At 33.5% G+C, this 22,370-nt stretch overlaps 2 protein-coding genes across 2 annotated transcripts in view; both read left to right on the top strand.

Annotated features, from left to right (window-relative positions):
• The first annotated feature begins 1,785 nt into the window (after positions 1 to 1,785).
• On the top strand, positions 1,786 to 3,103 carry LOC108905214 (enoyl-[acyl-carrier-protein] reductase, mitochondrial-like). Its single transcript, XM_018708007.1, has one exon. The coding sequence runs from the start codon at positions 1,995 to 1,997 to the stop codon at positions 3,087 to 3,089; it is 1,095 nt and encodes a 364-aa protein (XP_018563523.1). The 5' UTR covers positions 1,786 to 1,994; the 3' UTR covers positions 3,090 to 3,103.
• Positions 3,104 to 12,435: 9,332 nt separating this feature from the next.
• Positions 12,436 to 22,370, top strand: part of LOC108905674 (protein 5NUC) — a 32,780-nt gene continuing 22,845 nt past the window's right edge. The window contains exons 1-2 of the mRNA XM_018708651.1: positions 12,436 to 12,715; positions 20,548 to 20,743. Coding sequence (XP_018564167.1) covers positions 12,567 to 12,715; positions 20,548 to 20,743 — 345 coding nt within the window. The 5' untranslated portion in view covers positions 12,436 to 12,566. The remainder of the gene's footprint in view (positions 12,716 to 20,547; positions 20,744 to 22,370) is intronic.

Raw genomic sequence — 22,370 nt, 5'->3', positions numbered from 1 at the left:
TAGAGATGTGTTGCTCTTTCACTGTCTGCTACTTTGGCACTGTTCCGCAGTTGTCACTGGAGCTGACTGTTCCGCTGCGACAAAAGAAGCAGTGATTTTTCGGAGCGTTTACTGCAAAGTGCAATTTACTAGCGCCAGAGACATAGCTCAGGCGTGCCGGCCACAGCAGAGCAGATTCTCGCTCAGCCGTTGCGAACTGTGCTTGAATTTTGAATTAGTCACAGTGTCACACACTAAACATATAATACAGTCGCGTTTGATTTAAAGACATTGTATTTCAGCGACTAGAGCAATGCGTGTATTGCTGGTTGCTGCTCTACAAATATTTTAAAAGTTTTTGTTTACAAAATCACTTAAAACTTAGACTAAGCAAAAAACATGCGACTGTTCTTCATTTGTTTTTGTTGCACTCGCGGAAAAATTTTGAATATCTGGCACTGTACTCACTGTAGGATGTCGTTGTTCTATGTGTCTTTTTAAATTGGTGATTGAAGATTTATAACAAATATTTTGCTTGCATATATTACAACAAGCTTTACTTTCATGCGTTGGTAAAAATAAATTCCACAGGAAAGATTTTCTTCGTTTATCCATGTCCAATTTTATTTGTAATAAAAGTTTATCAGTAGTAACTTAGGACAAAATAACAGATAACGCTATATCAAATTCAAATAAATAATGCAAAAGCGAAATAACAAATTGAGCTAAATCTACGAAAGTTGGCACATGCTTGAAAAACAGCGCATGACGAAAGTATCCCTATTCCCTAACGCTAGCCGCTATTAAGCACGACAAGTGTCGATTTATGAACTTTGACGCGAAAATAAGGGAACATATCACGGTAGGAATGTATGCGCGCGCTACCAGGAGCTGTTCCGAAAAATCGCAGCTATTTGTCACTGCTCTGTTGCCGGAGCAGTAGCAGGTGTCACTGCTCCGCAAAAAGAGCAGTTTAGCCCATCTCTACTGTGTGAGGCAAAATACTTCAAAATGTCTGCGCCCGTAACGTCCCTAGAAAAGTGGATGCGCACTCGTCGAAGCTCATTCTCCCCTACTCCATATCTCTGGTTTAACCTAAAGTTAGTTCAAATCACGGTCACTTCTAGTTTGGTCAATTTGACCAAACTGAAATAACCAAGTGATAAAATAAATTCAGCTAGTAAATTCACTGCCTATTTAACCTATTTCTGAAACATGGACCCTAGTTTCATTTTTTATATCGCTTTAAGTGACTGCGCAGAGATTACGGGCAAGTCAGTAGGGGAACCTCAAAAGCTGAAAGCTAAGCTGGGCTTGGTGGACTATGGGCTGGGCTTGCTATTGCGCATATATCGCGCGTCCCTTTACTCGACTTTTAAGAGCAGTAGGGTTGTGGGCCACAAAACAGGGGGAGCCAATTTACTGTTAATTATACTGTATAAAAATAAAATCAAATCAAATGTCAATAGTAAACAAAATCTTGTTCTCTTCGAAATTGGGTTCATGGATCTAGTTCGTGTTTGTCTGATCCACGTCTGATCTTGATCAGTTCAGTGTTCAGTGATCAAGCTGAGAGCAAATTTAAACGGCATATACCTTTCTATGGCATCTAAGGAATGCAATCTGAAATCAGAACACCTGATTGGCTGAATTTAAATTCCCGTCATGAATTTTTAAAATTAACCAATCAGCTGCTTTGATTTTAAATTACAATCTGAAAATCGCATCGTCAAAAAATCTGTCATTCAAATTGTAAATTCTAGGTTAGGTATGTAATTGCAAAATCCAAGATAATAGAAATATCGAAAATTAATATATTTAGTTTTAATTAATATTTGAACACTAGAAAAAATTTATATTAATAGTACCACAAACTCACAAAATAATTTGAGTTTTGTAAGAATATTTAGTGAATTCAATATAGCTGTTATAATTTAATTAAATTGATTGCATTGTAATCAAGAGAGTTATGTACATTTGAAATTTGAACATCATACTTATTTGATTCTTCAAAGATGTTTTCCAGTGTCGCTCAGTCAAGACTGTTAGTAAAGAATATTCTATCTACACAAACACAGAAACTTTTGATGGGCACGAGTTTCCCATCTAAACTAGTATATTCAGAACATGGAGTACCATCCGACGTGCTTCGGAAAGAAAACGACAATATCAGGGAACCGAAAGAAAACCAAGTGCTCTTAAAAATGCTTGCAAGTCCAGTGAATCCGATTGACATTAATGTCATTGAAGGCAAGTACATTTTTAAGCCTCAGTTACCAACCGTAGCAGGTAGTGAAGGAGTTGGAGAGGTTATCTCTGTAGGACCAGGTGTTTCCGATTTGAAAGTAGGAGACCATGCAGTAATTATGACAATGTACTCTGGAACGTGGAGAAGTCATCTTACAGTACCGAGAAATAGTGTATTGAAAGTTCCCAGTGAGTTAGGACTAGTAGAGGCTGCAACTTTAGCTATAAACCCATGTACAGCATATAGAATGCTAAAAGATTGCGTCAATCTGAAATCCGGGGACACCGTAGTGCAAAATGGTTCAAATTCGGCTTGTGGCCAAAATATAATACAATTGGCACGCGTTTGGGGTATTAACACAGTCAATATCATACGAACAAGGCCGAATGTGGAGGAAGTTAAAGATTTTTTAACTAGTTTAGGAGCCACTCATGTGCTGACAGAAGAAGAGTTCAAATCAACCGACATATTCAAATCGGGCGAAGTTGCTGCGGCGAAACTGGCCTTGGATTGTGTGGGGGGTCAAAGTGCTGCTGCGTTGCTAAGGAATCTGCAGATTGGCAGTACATTGGTGGTGTACGGAGGCATGTCGAAACAACCAGTTTCGATTCCCGTATCGGCACTTATTTTTAAAGATATTCATGTTTGTGGATTTCGCATAGCTAAGTGGATGGAAGAGAATAATAGGAATGAGCACTGGCAGAAGATGTTAGATGAATTGATTTCTTTAATGGTTAATAAAGAGTTAAAAGGATCTGTCCACAAGATTATAGATAGTGACAATTATAAGGAAGCTTTAAATAATACCATAACTGAAAAAGGAATGGTTGGAAAGAAGTTTATACTTTCTTTTAATAAATAAATGTTTGTAATTTACCTGTAGAATAATAATTTAATTCAGATATTTTTGAGATTAAAACTTACTTTACTAAGGTCTAATGCATGGATTACAATAATAAACAGTAGTTACTACCTCATATTCTAGCACTTAGTAATTTATATTCTCTATTTCTCTGAGTTTCAAGGGTTTCAATGCTGTCGATGAAGTAGTTGAATTCAAATTGGCCGTTTGATGAGAAATGAATTCCATCTTACAGATATTGATGTCGGTGTTACTTGATAATCATTGAAGACGAGTAGAGGGAAGAGGATTTTTAAGGGCACTTATTATTTATCTCTGCTCGTTTTTTAAAAGTGTATTTAATTTATTAAATAATTCAATAACACCTTACAAGCCGGCGCCATCTAAAGTAAACTACAATAACTACATTAGATTATCGAACTGTCAATTCGAAAATACAGTATGGCCATCTAGTAGACGTAGTCCAAACTAACTAGTTTTATATAATTAGCGTTCACTGAAATACCGATTGTAATCACAATCAACAGGAATAATAATCCTATTTACCTATTTTAAAATACAAGTAATTTTAAAATTATGCATTTAAAAAGTTAATATGACTATGAAAATGTCAAAAGGATATAATGAGGTAAGAATGCAAGAGCACAAAGCGTATTAAGTAATCTCCCTAATCTAATTAACTTTTGTATATCCTATAAAGAAGAGAATGAAATATGTATTGGCCATTACGTCAGTATTGTATAAAATAATCGTTAAAAATAGTGCTTCAATAATTTTGCCTAGCTCGTCTCGTCCATTAGCAGCCTGGCACTGAATTTAAAATATGCTCGTCAAATCCCACATTATTTATAAACAATTCGGAGCACATGTTACATTCATTCAACCAGCGTTTAATTATTGTTTTTCTCGGAAGTATATCAAATTTAAATATAGAGTAGCATTAAAATCACAGTTTATGACCAGCTAAATTAGTTTCATGGCCTTCAAAGTAAAAGCGATATGTGATATTAAAGAAATGGGATAATTTTCGTAGTCTAATATTATCAAAAAATGATAAATTGTATCGATTTTTTAAATTTGAAAATGCCAAAGTTGTTTGCAAATTGAGGGGGCAGAGGGCGTATTGTAGTTCAGGTGGAAATATTAGATGGCGCATTATAATGCAAAAAACAGGTAGTTTGGAAGATATTTTTTATTTTGTTGTTCTTATACGAAATAAGGTTGGATTTAAAATTAAACAACATTAAATAAACATTGAAAGTACACAACGCACTGTTTCTGTCGATAGATTAAATCATCTTTACAAGGTGCAGTGCAAAGTATGAATATGAAATGATTCATTTATACGAATGTGATTCAATTCAAGTATTTCTAACAATGATGCCTGTTATACAAATTAATTGAGTAGGTACGGTATGAAGTAAGATTCTCTTTGATCTACAAAAACATAATTAATGAGTGCGGATTTGAATTTTAATTAATGTTCCAAAGCAGATGTGGCGCTTAAATCTTAGTTAATAGTTAAATAAAGTAATGACAGCTCCGATGATGCTATAAAGTCATGACATGAAAACATATTGAAGTATTTTAAGCAATGAAATTATTTATTTAGAATATACAGAAAATTTAATAAATTAGTTGATATTGCTATTTTCCACGCCGACTTTGTTGCACCTGTAAGAGTTTTCGTTTGTTTTTTTGAGGAAAAATAATTTCGAACAAAAGAAATAGGCTAATACAACCATGACTTGGCAGTATAAAGTGGCGTATATGGAGTAGCGAAGTTGTTTCCAAAGAACCATTCGTTGTAGGCTGTAGTAGACCAGCTACGATGTCATTTATTAATATCCTCGAATGATAAATGGTATGGGGCTTAATACTGGATACGCTTGGGTTGTGATTGTACTTTGGAGCGACTAACTGTGGAGAATATCACTTCCCGCTTTCCAGACTCCTATTATGCCACAATTTGAGTCGTTACTTGGTAGACAGGGGAACCTCAATGGCACACGACGTCGATGCTGTCCTTGTTCACATCGTACAGGGCGTTTATTATACAGGATGTCCCACCGGGAATTGCCTTGATCGATAACTAAGAAAGTAATGCTCCAAAAAATTTAAAAATTGGAAATGTCCCTGAGGTGAACACAATTAAAATAGCTAGAACTCTCCAGTACTTCCGGTAATACCGGATGTCGACACCAACTTCGTTATTTTAAATGGGACATCCTATATATTATTGCATTTTCGTATTCTACATGAAATTTGAGGAGCGTGATATCAAACGAATTTTTGGTACCTGTAAAGGGTATATATAACACTACATTGTGGTATACCAACAAATTAAAACATTTAAGGTGTTTCATTTTTGCTGTTACATTTTGATAACTTCAAACAGCTATAACTTTGTTAACTTAAATGGAACACCCTGTATTTTTTTACTCTGTCGTATGCAGATTGAAATTTCCTTTCAAGCCATATAATCATTGTTATGGATGCCGTTACTACTTTTAGAGATATTTGCAATTTTCTATTTTTTGGACAGTTTTTCTCGTATCAGACCTGCTGTCAAATTGGCCATGACCAGAAACACTCCAAAAACAATTGAAATAACATGACATTTGTCAAGATAGTTGTCAAATTATTGTTGTGTCTGAATAGTTTTTGCCGGAAATTTAAATAAAAATGCTTGAGGATCAACTAAATTATACTAATGAGGATTATTTTAATTTGCTATGGAAAAGGTGACAAAGTAATTTCAAGAACATGCAGAGAATCCGCTGCTTTCTCCCAACAAACATATTGGATTAGATTGTGAAGTATATTTAAAATAGTACAGATTTTAGTGGTGAAACAAAAAATCTTTAACATAAAAAAACCATAAAACACACCACAGAAATGAGACAACCCCCAAATCCAAAGCCAAAGGCTGTGCGGAAGGGGGCTACACTTGAAAAAACGCGGACAAACACCCATTATCCATCGACATTGCCAGTGCCGACACCGGGGATCGAACCCGGACCAGAGTAGGAAGCCTGGCCGAGAAATGCTTGCCACCGCACTCTCGACCGACTGCGCTACCGTGGCGATTAAACACCTTGTATTTATGAAGTGAGGAGCATGATGAATGACATTTTTGTCTCATTTTTGTAAGAGGAATATTCCATAAACGATGGTACAGCTCGTATGATGTTTGTTGAGCTATAATTCCAAAAAAAAGAATAAGCCAATAATGTTGTGTTACTCTAACAATTTACTGCGGTAAGGGCGTGCCTTGAAATTTTCCGCCAATGACTTTCTACCTCGAGTGTCGAATGCGGTTAATTCCAAGAAAGTGATGCTTGGAAAGTCTGCTTGGATTTCTCTCTCAACAAATATCGTACGGACTGCATAAACTTTTTGAAATTCTCCGGATTTTTCATTTATTCATTTATATTAGGTATACGAAAATATGATGCAGTATCAAGTTTAATATGATAAAGCAATGATGAAACCTTGGAAAAATGTATATCTTCAAGAATTAAGACGAGGTTTTAAAAAGGAAACTGATTGTACAAGAAAATTGGCAATTTCGATAAGTTAGAAGTTGTATGTATAAGTATTGTATTTTCCTGGAAAAATATTGAAAATATGTTAACTTCTTGCTCTAGGCAGATGTTTCACTTCTATGTGTTTGGATGAGCAACATAGGCGTCGTAATATTTAGTTTCAAGGGGCATAAAACTATTTACGGCTTAGTGGATAGCTTTAGATTATGGCATATTCATTACCAAATGTGGTCTGACACTGATATTTTTGTGTGGATCTTTCTTCTCTGTAAAGCTTATACAACAACGTTTGCATTTACATCTAAGACTAAAAGTATATTCCAATATTGAAGTTTTTTTTGTGAATTACCTACAGGGTGTTCTATTAAGAATGGGAACATCGGTAACGTTACTGGCTAATACAGGAGTTGATGTATTAGCATTCAAGAGACATTGTGGGTGGAAACCAGCCACAATTGCAGAAAGCTTAAGTAACAAAAATGAAATAGCCAACAGGATTCTCTACAATGACACTTTAACTCCAGGCTCTAGTAGTACGTCGCATCATGCTGTTTTATTTAATAGATCAGTCGAAGGGACGAAAGCAATTGTATTTATTGTAAACAATTGTTTGTTTTGTTTATTTCGTCTATGTAGGTAGAACTGTTTACAGTAGTAAATGGTTTATGAACTATCGAATCCTCTAAAGTGGTTGAATTATTTAAAAAACCGCTTCTAGCACTTCATGTACTTGCACTAGGGAATTTTTTTTGGTAACAACTGATTTACTGGTTATGGACTCCTCAATATAGCCTTCAGTTGCCGTTTACGATTTCCATCCACAAAGCATTTTTAAAGCTGTGATATCAGCTTCAGAATTTATTAATAGTGTAGTTGAAGTTCTACGGAAACAATGTCCGGTATATTCGTGAGCATTCTTCAAATTAGAAACGCAGCAACTTGTTTTGGCATTTTCCCAAATGCATGAATTCCTATTTATTGGTTATATGCTTTACCATTTGAATATTTAAAAATAATCTGTTACTATTTATATAGGTTTTGCGGTACTATATTTCCGATATATGTCTAAATATTCGCTTACGATAAAGCATCTTTTCTTCTTTGTTTTTGTAGTTGGCAGAATGATCAGCAATCTATTTGCCATAAATTCAGTATCTCCGATTTTTATTTGAAGTGATTCATCACATCAACACGCCCCAGATAATGCAAAAGTTATTGCCACCTAAAATAATAATAGTCAGCATTCTTCGTTTGCAAAAGTATTTTTGTACCTAAATATGTATGTATGTATCTATTAGAAATTTTTTAATTTGTTCAGTTTCTAAAACGCGTGATTTTTAGCACGATATCCATCCGATTACCGTTTCAAGAATGCTTTTAATTTTAGATACTTTCCAATATCGATGTTGTTGTAGACATTTAAAGCAGCTCTGAGTATCGCATATAGGTATTGATCATAATGAAGAAGATTTCATACTTTTGCTTAATTCAGAAAAATACACCAATACATTTTCTGAAAAATACATAATCAGCCCGGTAATCAATAAATTTTTTATGTTTGCTGATACATCTTCGATTTTACTGGTAATAAATTAGACTATATTTGCTTTGCAGATTCTCCACCTCAAATAATAAATAGTTATTTTTATGAATTTAAATATGAACAATATGGCGATTACTATATATACCTAAAGCCTGTATCTGACAATGCAATTTGGGTGGGGAGACAAAATTGCGGGGATTTTGTTGCGGGGAAAAAATTGCTTGCTTTTTATGACACAATACCGTGAGAAAATTGCTGCATTATGTTTAGTTTATAGTAGTGTTACCAACTGCACATTTGTTTAACATGTAAAACATCTGAAAGTAACTTGTTGTAAACTATAAACTATTACTTTTGATTCAGGCAAAACATTGCAACGGATGAAAATTTTAAAATAAATTGCTGTATAGTTTTAATAGCGGCCTCAACCAACAACCAACATACATAAAATCAAGAAGATGGTGGGTTCCACTGTAGATTTTGGTGCTCTCGAGGTTGTTTTAACCTTTCCACAGGTCTACTAACTATAAAATACAGATTGGTAATAAGCAGATCTTTATAAAAGTAACTATAATCCCCGAAATTTTGTTGCATGGAAATAGAGCACGTTCTAATTCATGCAATTCAATTGCCGCGACAGAATTACTCAGTCTGATAAGAAAGATTTCATTCATCGTGGCAATAAAATCTCTACAATCAAATTGCATTGTCAGGTTAAGGCTTAAGTTATTTACTTAATAACGTTCGTCTCCTAGCAGCCACTGACGAACTGATGAAATTATTATTATTCATGAAAATAAAATAAATAGCTTTATTTGCTATCGTGATAAAATTATAACTGATCGGCGAAAAAATTGTGTTTAACTTGTCAGTAAAGTAGATTTAATGCTTTGGCTAAATCTTGTACTCTACTGCTTAGTTAAACAAATAACTATTATCGTGCTGTATGCGATTTTCTGTCTGTTCAACAGGTGTGTATAGTTCAGGAAAAGTGATGATAAACATAAGATGTAAAATTATGTTTTATTTTCTCATTTTGACAGGACAGCTTATAAACTGTGTTATAACCCGGAGAGAACTTGTATAACTGGGACAGTGAAGAGATAATAATTTTAACTTGTATAGATTTTCTAAAATTCTCGTCAAAAAGCGTCATAAATTCATTGAAAATTACGCTTACTGATAATAAAAGTCGCCACCAACTTCGTTATTTTAAATGAGACATCCTATATATTATTGAATTTTCGTAATCAACTTGAAATTTGAGTGTCACTTTATTAAATATTTTAGTTGTACATTTTGAGATATTAATTTTTAAAGAAAAGATTTGACAGGTACAAGAGTTCGCGGAGATGCTAGTAACTCTTTTCAGGAGCGTGATATCAAGGGGATTTTTGGTACTTGTAAAGGGCATAGATAATGCTAAATTGTGGTATACCAAATTAAAACATTTAATACTAGGTGTTTCGTTTTTGTTGTTACATTTTGATAACTTCAAACAGCTATAACTTTGTTAACTTAAATGGAACACCCTGTATTTTTTACCCTGTCGCATGCAGATTCAAATTTCCTTTCAAGCCATATAAACGTTGTTATTGTTGCCGTTACTACTTTGAGAGATATTTGCAATTTTCTATTTTTTGGACAGTTTTTCCCGTTCTGTTGTCAAATTAAAATCTAATTATAAACAACTTCGTAATTATAGTTTATCGATGGTTAGAAGTAAAAAAAAGGTTAGTTACAATCAGTCTCTCGAAAAAAAAGTTCTAAAGCCACCTGGAATGCTCTTAAACAGTTAAATGTTCGATCTAATAAAGTTTCATATTCCAGATGATTTAAACAATCCTGACAAAATCAATAGTTATTTTGCTTCGTTTCTTCAAAATGTTAATAATAACTGTGACAATCTAATTGAATTTTATAATGACAATTTAAAAAATCCTAATTGTTCGTTTAATTTTTCTCTTACATCTATTAATTAGGTGAATAGTATTTTGAATAGTATAAAATTTGAGAGTACTGGAACTGATGGAAAATCTTGTACAATGCTTAAATATTGTAGTCCTTTTATTGATCAATATATAACACACATTATAAATTGTTGTATTGAAGCAAAATATTTCCCATATTCATGGAAAATTGCTATTGGTAAGCCTATACCTAAAAATAATTCTCCTTTGACGTTTTCAGATCTAAGAGTTATAAGTATTTTACAAACTATTTCCAAAGTGTTTGAAAAGGTATTGTATTTTTAAATTTATGATTATTTTATACTAAATAAAATGCTGCCTGACTCACAAAACGGTTTTGGAAAGATCTATAGTACAACAACAGCATTGACTGTTGTTAATAATGATCTTTTGGAAGCATTTGACAAAGGGTTGGTTAGTGTTCTGGTGTTACTGGATTTTTTCAAAGGCCTTTAACACTATAAACCATGGATTAATTTGTGCCAAAATGAAATACTATGGTTTTGATCACTGCTGTAGAGCTTATCTCATCTTATTTAAGTGATCGATCTCAAAAAATTGTTGTAAATAATTGTTCTTCCTCAAACTTAAATATAAAGTCAGGTGTACAGATGTCCATTGCTTTTTATAATTTACACCGTTGATATTTTAAATTCTGTTTCTGATTGTAAAGTGCAGGCCTATGCAGATGACACGGTTCTTTATTCACACTTTTTTGTTGAAGATATAGCAAGGACTGGTGACCTTATGAATTCTGTACTTAATAATATCATGCAATTGTCAACAGAGCATAACTTGATGATAAATCCTAATAAATCGAAGTTAATGTTGTTTGGTAGTAAAAAATAAATTAATGTTGTGAAATCTAGTTTAAATATCAATTTGAATGACGTCATCTTGCCTATAGTAGATGAGGCGAAGAGCCTTGGGATAATTGTTTACTCTAATCTTAGATTTAAGGGGCACGTAAAAAAAACTTACGCAGAAGGCATATTCTAGTTTAAAGCTAATTTTTTCGAGTCGTCATTTTTTTCAACTTTAATTTACGTAAAATGTTGTGTGAGTCGCTTGTTTTGTGTCATTTTAATTACTGTAAGTTTATATATGGCTACTGTCTTGACGAATTTGATAAAAATGGTATTCAAAAAGTTCAGAATTCATGTTGTCGTTCCATTTTTGGATTAAGAAAGTCTGATCATATTTCTTGCAAAATTAAGGAATGTAACTGGCTCAACATGAATAATCGCAAAGTTCATCATCTTACTACATTTGCTCATAAAATACTGATATTCCCCAATTCATCAGTTTTGCTCATAAACAAATTTATGAAACGTTCCAATATCCACCAGAGATATTAGATTTAAAAATACTTTTACCCTTCCACATCATCGTACAGCTATGTTTATTAGAAGTTTTATATATAATGCAGTTACCATTTACAATTCAATACCTAACCAATTTAAAGTTAATATTAACAAATTTAAATATAAATATAAAAATATATATTTAGCAAACAATAGGGTTATAGCACACTATAACACTATTGTTGTTATACTATACATTGACCGCACCTGCCCGTCTCACTCTTAGACATTTCTAATGTGATTAAAATTTTTTTAAATTTTAATTAGCTATACTTTGCTTACTCTTTTATTTTTTTTATTTCGTAGTAGTTAGACAGCTGTTTGTATACTTTTATTTTGAAATGTAGTGTGCCTCATTTTGGTTGAGTATGAGTAGCTCTTAGCTAGACTTCGCCTGAATGAGGTGGCATTGCTTTTCGCAATATGTTTATTCTTTTTTCTTATTCATTTTTTATATCTATTTCTCTTTGTATATTTGTAGTTACAATAAAGCCGATTTATTATTATTATTAATTGACCATGACCAGAAACACACCAAAAACAATTGAAATAACACAACATTTGTTAAGTTAGTTGTCAAATTAAATAGTTGGGCCTGAATAGTTTTTTGCTGAAAATTTAAATAAAAATGCCTAGGGATAATCGGAAGTGCTGGAGAGTTCTAGATATTTTAGTTGTGTTCTCCCTAGGGATATTGCCATGTTGCCATATATATCGATCGAAGCAGTTCCCGGTGGGACACCCTGTATTGACAATATACCAAATCGACATTGCAATTTAATGCTATTTTAATGATATTGTTAGAACCAAACTATTTTTTTAATGTTAGTTTCTTCAAATACGTCAATCGAACGTCTTTGTCTCAAGCTGAGCAGAACCTGCGTCGACGAGCTTTGGTGGCGCGTACTCCTAGGTCCTGACATTCGCGAATGCTACTTAGTCGGGTACGAGTAACCGACCGATAAAGTAGACTGTCGATCGCCGACCATCACTCATGCAGTAGGACGGCTCACAAGGTCGGGTCGGTGGTCTATTTTTGAAGTGATTAGAAAATGAAAGTGACGGGTAGAGTGCTCGTGCTCTTTGCGCTGATCGCGGCGGCGTGTGCGGAATTCAAACTGATGGTTTTGCACAACAACGACATGCATGGGAGGTTCGAGGAGACCGAGAGGAATTCCGGCACCTGCAAGGTCCAGCACAGGTAGGAAGGAAGGTCCTTAGATTTCGATTTGATCGGCTATAGGGTCTTTTTTTTAATCGCCCTTTTACTAAGAGAATGATAGAACAAGACCCATCTAAACTATAAAAATGTTGAAATACACGGATTCCTTTAATTTTTAGGAAAACGTGTGTAAACATGTAAACATCGGAACGTACCATTCCTGTTTTGTAATGAATTTTGCAAAAATACTCATAGTTCAAGCGGTATAGCATTCGAGGGGTTTGTATTTGAATCTATTTTGTTGTACAGTCAAATCCCAAATATTATGTAGAATAAGAATCGGAGTTTACCTATTCCAAAAAACCATTGCTAAATTGAGGGGAACAACAAACATACAAAAAGGACGAAAATTGACCCGTTTTTCGACATATTTATTCCTGTAACATTGGGAGTAAGCCCTAAACAAAAAAAGCCATTCTTTATTTTTTTGTTTATTTGACGATTTGCTTTTAGTGCAGTCATTGAAACATTTTGGCTACCAATTTTTTCGGACGGAATGGATTGACGTGAAATTTGAAACATTTTTTATATTTTTTTTCGGATTCTACATAAAAAATAAAGGGTACTTTGTGTAGAATAGTTCTATTCAAATATTCACAGTTTTTGAGATATCTCGCTTGAAAGGTTTTTCTAGTCGATATTGGTTGCTTACATTTTCTGATACTGACAGGTTATACTAATAGCTACTAAGCCCATTTTTTTATCAGATGTTTAGTAAGGATGACTCTTCCGAATCATGCTCCAAAAACTGGCCTGCGTTATACAGGGTGACCAAAATATCATGTCAAAATTGCCAATTGAAAAATTGAAAAATCTCGATTTTTTTAAATGCAACGCCCTGTATATTTTCATACCATGAGATGCAGAATTAAATTCTCTACAACTTTGCTATACCTGCTCCTATACCAAAATTCATTAGTTTTTCATGAAATCTCATTTCTATGAAAAAATGCGAAGTTTACAAATAGCTTATATGTAAAATAACGTAGTAGGCTCCTGTCAAAGGATAATCTGGATAATTTTCGATTCACATAAGGTTTAATAGAAAGAAAGGTTTAATAGAAGAAGAGAAGCCCATGGTAACTGTTTATTGGCAAGTCGTATTTACCAAGCTAATAATCCAGATTTACAAAGATATCCTCGTACAAAGTGTTTTGTAAAACTGAAGGAGAGGTTTGAAAGAACGGCAAATGCAAATTATGAGAAGACAACAAGAACACACGCATGTGGTAATCAGGATAGTCAAATTGACATTTTGGAATGTGCAGTCCAAAATCCATCTACAAGTGTCAGAGAAATTAGTGATGAAATTAGTATTTCCAAAAGTGTGGTTAATAGAACGTTAAAGAAAAACAACTTCCACCCCTATCATTCTGAGCATCACCAATTCTTAACACAGCAAGATTTTCAGAAGCGAGTACAGTTTTGTGAGTGGGCAACTATAAAGCTACTACAAGATGAATTTTTTTTTCAAAGGTGTTATTTACTGACGAGTCATCCTTTGCCAATACTGGTCGAGAGAGTCGACATAATTATCACCATTACGCCGATCATAATCCCAGATTAATAAGACAAGACGATCATCAACACCGCTTTAAAGTCAACGTTTGGGCGGGAATATGCGGAGAATATGTCATTGGACCACATTTTCTTGAAGGAAACTTAACTGGTAATGGGTATTTGCAACTTTTACAAAACGACTTGCTCCAATTGCAGGGACATATTCCTCCGGATGACTTAAACAGTCAGTGGTTCCAGCATGATGGTGCCCCTGCACATTCCACACTGGTGGTAAGTTTTCTCATTATGTAAGTTATGTAAATTCATAGAAAAACTGTTTCAGGTTAGAGAATACTTAAATGATTTGTATCCATAGAAGTGGATAGGTAGCCAATTCCATGGCCTCCCCGATCCCCAGACCTGTCTTGTCTAGATTTGTTTTTTATGGGGCTATGTAAAAAACAGGGTGTATGAAACTCCTCCGACAGATGTAGAAGATTTACGGGCAAAGATAAGAAATGCTTTTTTGACCCCTAACTCCGGAAATGCTGCAAAATGTGTCAAGCAATTTTCGTCGTAGAATTGCTCAATGTCTATAGAAAAATGGCAGACATTTTGAGCGGTTACCTGTTAACTACTAATTTAACTAGGTCTTTATTACTTTTGTTAGAAATGCACGATAATTTACTGTTTTGGATACTGCATGCGTGTGTTCTTGTTGTCTTCTCATAATTTGTATTTGTTGTTCTTTCAAACCTCTCCTTCAGTTTTACAAAACACTTTGTACCAGGATATCTTTGTAAATATGCATTATTAGTTTGGTAAATACGACTTGCCAATAAACAGTTACCATGAGTTTTACTAATTATTCTATTATTTATTTACTAATTCTTCTTTAGAGTAATTCATTTCACTATTATTACTGTCGCTTTTCTATTAAACCTTATGTGAATCGAAAATTTTCCAGATTATCCTTTGACAGCAGCCTACTACGTTATTTTACATATAAGCTATTTGTAAACTTCGCATTTTTTTATAGAAATGACATTTCATGAAAAACTAATGAATTTTGGTATAGAGCGGGAATGGCAAAGTTGTAGAGAATTTAATTCTGCATCTCATGGTGTGAAAGTATACAGGGTGTTGCAGTTAAAAAATTCGAGATTTTTCAATTGGCAATTTTGACATGATAATTTGGTCACCCTGTATAACGAGGCCAGTTTTTGGAGCATAATTTGGAAGAGTCATCCTTACTAAACATCTGATAAAAAAATGGGCTTAGTAGCTAGTAGTATAACCTGTCAGTATCAGAAAATGTAAGCAGCCAATATCGACTATAGTAGGATCATATTCGATGCAAAGTAATAAATCATTGCCTGTCAAGGGAATCAGTGTAACACATTTTATGGGGGTTTTGGAAATTGAATAATTTCTTTATGCATTATGAATTAATAGTATATATTTATGAAGAACAAAATGAAAAACAAAGGCATCTCCTTCGCACACTGGGCGGCAGGGCAACAATACATTTATTACTTCCTTCATCCTCCCTCATATGACTTGTGTCTTGTGTTTTTTGCGGCGGCGCGCGTGCCGGCCTGGCGTGGTCAGTTTCGTTTCGGTTGTATTGGTGCTGCGTGTTTCTCGCTCGCGATATTTGTGAGGTTATAACTGTTATAAGTGCAATTATATTTCTTTCGGGCTATATGTGTGTTTCGCGCTATTATTTGAGAATTTGTGAGTGAAATCATATTTCTTGTGCTCCGTAACAAAAGTGTTTTTAGTGTTTTATTTGTGTGCTGTGTGTGTGTTTCGGGCTGTTGTTTGTGAATCGTGAATGCTATTATATTTTCTGTGCTAGTGAAGTGAAGTTTTTTGTATTATTATTGCTCTGTTGTCGTTATATGGATAAATGGAGGCGGTGCCTGGATGTTCGCGAGCCGGATGTACTGCTGTGGGTACAAAAAAATCTATATTAAGTTACAGAGAAAAAACGATAATATTAAATGTCTATAACCCTTTAGAAAAGGATCATCCCATGAAACTGAAGACTGGTTTGGTGGAAATGTGTTCTAGATATACTGGAGTAAGCGAATTATCTGTTTTCAAAATTTTAAGAGAGAAGAAAATTGAAGGAGACGTTAAGAAACCTAAAAAAGGGGGTGCAAAGAAGAAATTAATATTAAATGAAGATGAGAAAAATGCAGTTTGGCGTACAGTACATAAATCATAGAATTTATATTTTGTTTATAATTTGTTAACATTTCTTGTTTGATAGAAAAATAACTTATTTTGTTGAGATTGGTAGAGAATTGTTGTTAGTGTTTTCATTTGATAGAATCATATCATAGGATTTATATTTTGTTTTCATTCTGTAAATATTTATAGTATATCTGTTATACAAGGTTTTTGCTTTGAAACTTCGTTCTCCTTATAAAAAAAAGAATCGTAATGGGGTGCGATGAAGAGATCAGTTCACGTCTGGAACCCTGTTCCTACAAAAATCCCTTTATTCTCATAAACTATTTGTTTTAAATGTAATTTATTATAAATCCAATTCGTTATTTAAATTCCACATATGTACTACATTTCACCTCTGTACGCGCCACTGTTTATTGTTCCCTGCTCTACGATCAAGCTCGCCAGGTTAGTATTTGACGTATAACCGACCACTTCGTACACTCGATGCACCTGGCCGACTACAGCTAGTACCAGAACACAGTGCGTATGCGGCGGTATTTCAGATTTTACATTCAATTTCATTTTAAATTTGAAGTGGTTCATCTTACGCCTCCTAAAAATGATGACACGATTTTCCTTTGATAAAAGGCCGACAATTTTTTGCTCTACTTTGCATCGAATACGATCCTACTATAGAAAAACCTTTCAAGCGAGATATCTCAAAAACTGTGAATATTTGAATACAACTATTCTACACAAAGTACCTTTTATTTTTGATGTAGAATCCGAAAAAATATAAAAAATGTGTGTTTCCATTTAAAAAACCAAAGTTGGTGTCTGTCCAGGAAAAGTGGAACCCACTGTATGGTTGAATATATTTTTAATTTGTACATTCCGAGAAATGTGGCAACAGAGTAAAAAGAAAAATTCATATATTCCTCATTTTAACATAGATATTGGACTTTGCCGCACTAGTGAGACACACTGTATAGTGCCGATGTGTGTTTTTACCCTAGGGGTGGGTGCCACCTTTCTGGAGGGTGGGAATTTTTTTATTAAAAATAACCTCACGATTCGATAGAGGAACTTGAAAAGCATATTTAATTGGTATACTTATCTTTGTTCATTACTGGAAAAGTTACCTTAATTAGCACTATTAAATTTTTCATTTACTTCATTTACTCATTTACTACTGTGTAAACATTTTGCATTATTTATTAATAAGCAAGGGGTGTCCAAATTATTATAACTTGACCAAACGTACCTATATACAAAGTTGCACCCCCGAGGAGTTATTAGCCCCCAAAGTGGGGCCCCAAATTTCGAACAAAATTAATCTCTGCAATACTTTACCGTAGAAGAACCAAATTTGGTACATGATTTAGGTTTATTACTGGTCTTCTTTGACTATGGCTTAGAGTTAATTGAAGCACTACAAGGTGTTCATTGGGGATGACTCACCCCTAAAATTGTACCGAACTTTTTTTTCATTGACCGAATTGAAAAATAGTAATATTAATTCACAGCAGTATTTAATTTTAATTTTTTTTACTCTTTTTAAGTTTTAAAAGCTTTTATGGTTTTCAAGAAACACCGTATTAATTGACACAAGATTTTAACAGTGTTCATTAGAAAATAATCAGAAAGTCAGTCGTAGGTTTTATCTTTCAAATTTGACAATTGGCCAAATAAATTTTACTTCACTTCTCTCCTAATTCTACAAAAAGAAAACAAGTACCTAGGTGGTTTTTAAATAAGCGATACTGTATTAAGTAAAAAACACAAATAAATAATAAAAACAATAATTAATATTTTTTCAACAATCAGAGGTTGAAATAAAATAATTTTATTACTAACTGACAAGTTTGAAAGATAAATTCATTGCCTACTACTGACTTTTCGATTATTTTCTAATAAACACTGTTAAAATATTGTTTCAGTAAAATTTAACAAGAGTAAAAAATTTTTAAAATTAAATTCTGCTGTGAATTAATATTATTCTTTTCAATTAGGTCAATGAAAAAAAAGTTCGGTACAATTTTAGGGGTGAGTTATCCCCAATGACCACTTTGTAGTGCTTCAATTAACTTTAAATAATAGTCAAAGAAGACCAGTAATAAACCTAAATCATGTACCAAATTTGGTCCTTCTGCGGTAAAGTGTTGTAGAGATATTAATTTTTTTCTAAATTTAGGGCCCCACTTTGGGGGTTAATAACTCCTCAAGGGTGCAACTTTGTATATAGGCAAGTTTGGTTAAATTACAATATTTTCGACACCCCTACATGCACCTGCCCTGTGTCGGTTCTTATGCGGGGCACCCTGTATATTCTATTCGTCTACGAGTATAACAGATGTTTTAACAAAAAAATATATAAACATATTCTTACGAGTTTTAAAGAAATGTTTTCCAAACAAGGAGAATATTATTAAAGAAAATTAAGGATTATATTCTAATAAACTGTGTTTTTAAGTAAAAATTTCCAACGCCATCAGTAATAAGTGCATTGACATATTAATTAAAAGTTTAAATATTGTTTTGTGTTAGTTCCGTTGCTTTTATTATAATTTATGAAATGTTGGTTCACTGGCAATCAGCAATGAGTTTTTAGAAAATTCGCTACACATTGCACTAGACATTGCTAAAGTTTGGAGTTTCCTCATTCTCTTGCTTTTAAATTAATTAGTTAATATTAATCATAGAATACAGCTTCAAAAAATAAAACTATAAAAGTCAGTAAACAAATTTATATCAATCACGAATACTTTCAGTGTAATTAAGGCTCAGTGGGGCAATGAAATTATGTGTACTTTTATAATAAACTAAAATGTCATTTAAATTTAATGTTTAATTAGCGTTGCTAATTTGGTAATTAACAAATTTTATTTTAGTGTCGATTTTAGTGTGATATGAAATCGGCCCTAATATATAGTATATTTCCATAGCTCATTTGGATAATAAACTACCCATCTTATCTATAACAATGCTCATTCCACTCCAAGCTATGCATGCACAGTAATGGCTGATACTGTTCTACACTACATGCTTTAATTTTGGGTAATAAATTTATTTCCCAGAAATTGAAATAGAAATTTATTTTAGTTTATCTCAATATTTGTGCTGTCAAATATAATATATACAGGGTGTTCCTAAATAAGTGTCGCAACGGAACACTGTAAATTCATCTTGAAAAAAGAAACATTCTATTCCTCTTCCATTTTTCTCTCTAAGCTTTCGTTTTCGAGATACACGGTGTCAAAACTATTTTTTTTTTTGTTTTTTTGCCAATATCTTAGGAACCGTTTGAACTGCAGTACTGAGTTTTTGTACACACATTACCACTATTAATAGCTACTTTTTCACACCCTTCTCGAATTCATTGAACGTGCCAGTGGTGGAGATTTTAAGGTATCGTAAGGGTTTTCCCCCCTAACTTTTACGCCACTGGAAAAATTGACATTTGACAGCAAATTCTGAAGCGCCAATGAATTTTACACAAAAAGAGTTCTCTTGGTTCATTACTCTAAAGTCAACCGTTTTTAAGAAAAATTACTTTTTATAAACAAAAACAAACATTTTGCTAACATTTCGAAAATCTTTTGTAATTCAAAAGATAGATAGTAATAATTAACAATTTTAACTAAACTTAACAACGTTTGCAACAAGTAGCTATTAATAGTGGTAATGTGTATACAAAAGCTCAGTCTTGTAGTTCAAACGGTTCCTAAAATATTTGCAAAAATCTGAAAAAAAGTTTTGACACCGCGTATCTCGAAAACGAAAGCCCGGAGTGAAAAATGGAAGAGGAAAAATATGTTTCTCTTTTCAAGAGGAATTTACAGTTTTCCGTTGCGACACTTATTTAGGAACACCCTGAATATCTAGCAAGATTTTTCCTTCATTGCACATGATGGTAGGTGCTATGAAAAAAACCTGAATTGTACCGAGTCTGAAGTCTATCGTGAGTATAATTGATCAAGAACTCTGTTCTACACCTAATCATTGAAGGATCATAAAGCCCTTTGCAATTTTTTTTTTGTTTATTTTGACATCACTGTTGCACCCTGTATATGGACTTGATTTTCAAGGTATGTCCGTCCAGATTATACTTTCGTTTTTTCTTTCTCTAGGAACATCAGTTGTGTCGGCGGCTTCGCGAGGACGGCGTATGAAGTACGGAGATACCGGAAGTTGGCTGAGGAGGGGCAGGGTCCGGAAGTGTTGTTCTTGAATGCCGGGGATACATTTGTAGGGACCGTTTGGTACAGCCTCTTTACTTACAACATCTCTGCGGAATTTATCAACGTACTTAATCCTGATGCAATCGTAAGTTCGATAGTTTCTTTTTATTATATGTATACAGGGCGTCCTAAAATTACATGTACATGGAGCTACCACGGTTTCCTGTGATCAAAATAAGCAGATTTCACTAATCTTATCTCTATCCTGTGTTGCTTCATTTAGCCGCTAAGGGTAATCCAAGTTGACAAAAAAATGTATTTGAAAAAAAAACATTAACTTTCAGTTATTAAAAAACAGTTGCAGCAAACAGTAAATATTTTAAATTTTTTCAGTTGTGGTTATGGTAAAAAAAATGTTTTTTCTTTGTCAAGCACTCGATATGTACTTTTTATTATTTCAAAATAATCTAAGCCTAAAATATCGTACTGTATAACTAGATTTATCTATTTTCATTAATTCTGAGAATGACATTTCTTTTAGAAAAGATTATTTTTGAAACTTTTATCTTCGCACTAATCTTACTAATTAAAAACAGTGTTGCTGGAGCCTGCTGTCATCATGTGATTAATACAACGTTCACAATATTAACTTAAACAACACATGTAGGTTCAGATGAAGTTGACATTTTGTTATGATGATTAATATACAGTTTGTTTATAATCTTGGACAAGATATTTGAAGGGTAAATAAATCTAGGTGGGAAAATCCGTTTGACAGAGATATTGTTAATACCTAGTGACTTACTTAAATAAATTTAGGTGGGAAAATCCGTTTGACAGAGATATTGTTAATACCTACTGACTTACCACAATAATATGAAAAAACATTTTTGAAACTCCTGACTCCATATTTATCCGATTTTTCACATAAACGAAAACCGTTAGGAATGAATAAAAATAAAGGTAAACGGTTTCAGTTAAACATTGTACAATTATTTATTCAATTGACTGTTTTCTGCTTCTTGTGGTAACTATCATAGGCGTTGTTAAGACTTTACTTAGTATTTGTATGGTGTGCACTGGTTTGAAGTTCCTATGATTGACAAATAAATTATTTCCCATCGGAAATTTTCAAGGGGTCATTTGACCCAGCATGAATTACTTATAAATCAATACTACCACATATAAAAATAACTTTAGAAACTATGCCGTCCATTCTTGTTGGTACAATTGAGTACACAGGTAAGCTAAACCTGTCCACCAAGAGGGGATGGTTTTCGGTAAAACATTTTTGTACGGCATTTCTAAAGTATATAGGTTATACAAAAAAAATTAACTTCGACCTAATGCCGTACAAAAATAGCAATACCGGAAGCCAGGGAAATTTTTGGTTTTCTATATTAGGTCGAGGTTCATTTCTTTTGTATAACTTATATACTTTAGAAATGCCGTACAAAAATGTTTTGCCGAAAACCACCCACCTTGGTGGACAGGTTTAGCTGATCTGTGTACTCAATTGTACCAACAAGAATTGACGGCATAGTTTCTAAAGTTATTGTTATATGTGGTAGTACCTATTGAGTTATAATAGTCCAGGCAAGTTAGACCAAAATCACCCAGAATACGGATTTTTTTTCTGATTAACCGATCGAGTTGCGGTTTGCGGCATTGTCTTCGGAAAAATATCAGGAAAAAAGTCTATATATTACACTTTGGGGCTGGATCGAAACTGCATTGCGGGTGCATAAAGTGCATCTTGGAGTGCATCAATT

The sequence above is a fragment of the Anoplophora glabripennis genome, unplaced genomic scaffold (genome assembly GCF_000390285.2).
Source record: "Anoplophora glabripennis isolate ALB-LARVAE unplaced genomic scaffold, Agla_2.0 scaffold15, whole genome shotgun sequence".
Classification (NCBI taxonomy): domain Eukaryota; kingdom Metazoa; phylum Arthropoda; class Insecta; order Coleoptera; family Cerambycidae; genus Anoplophora; species Anoplophora glabripennis.
Note: the sequence above shows the minus strand (reverse complement) of the source record. Positions and strands in the feature narration are given on the sequence as shown.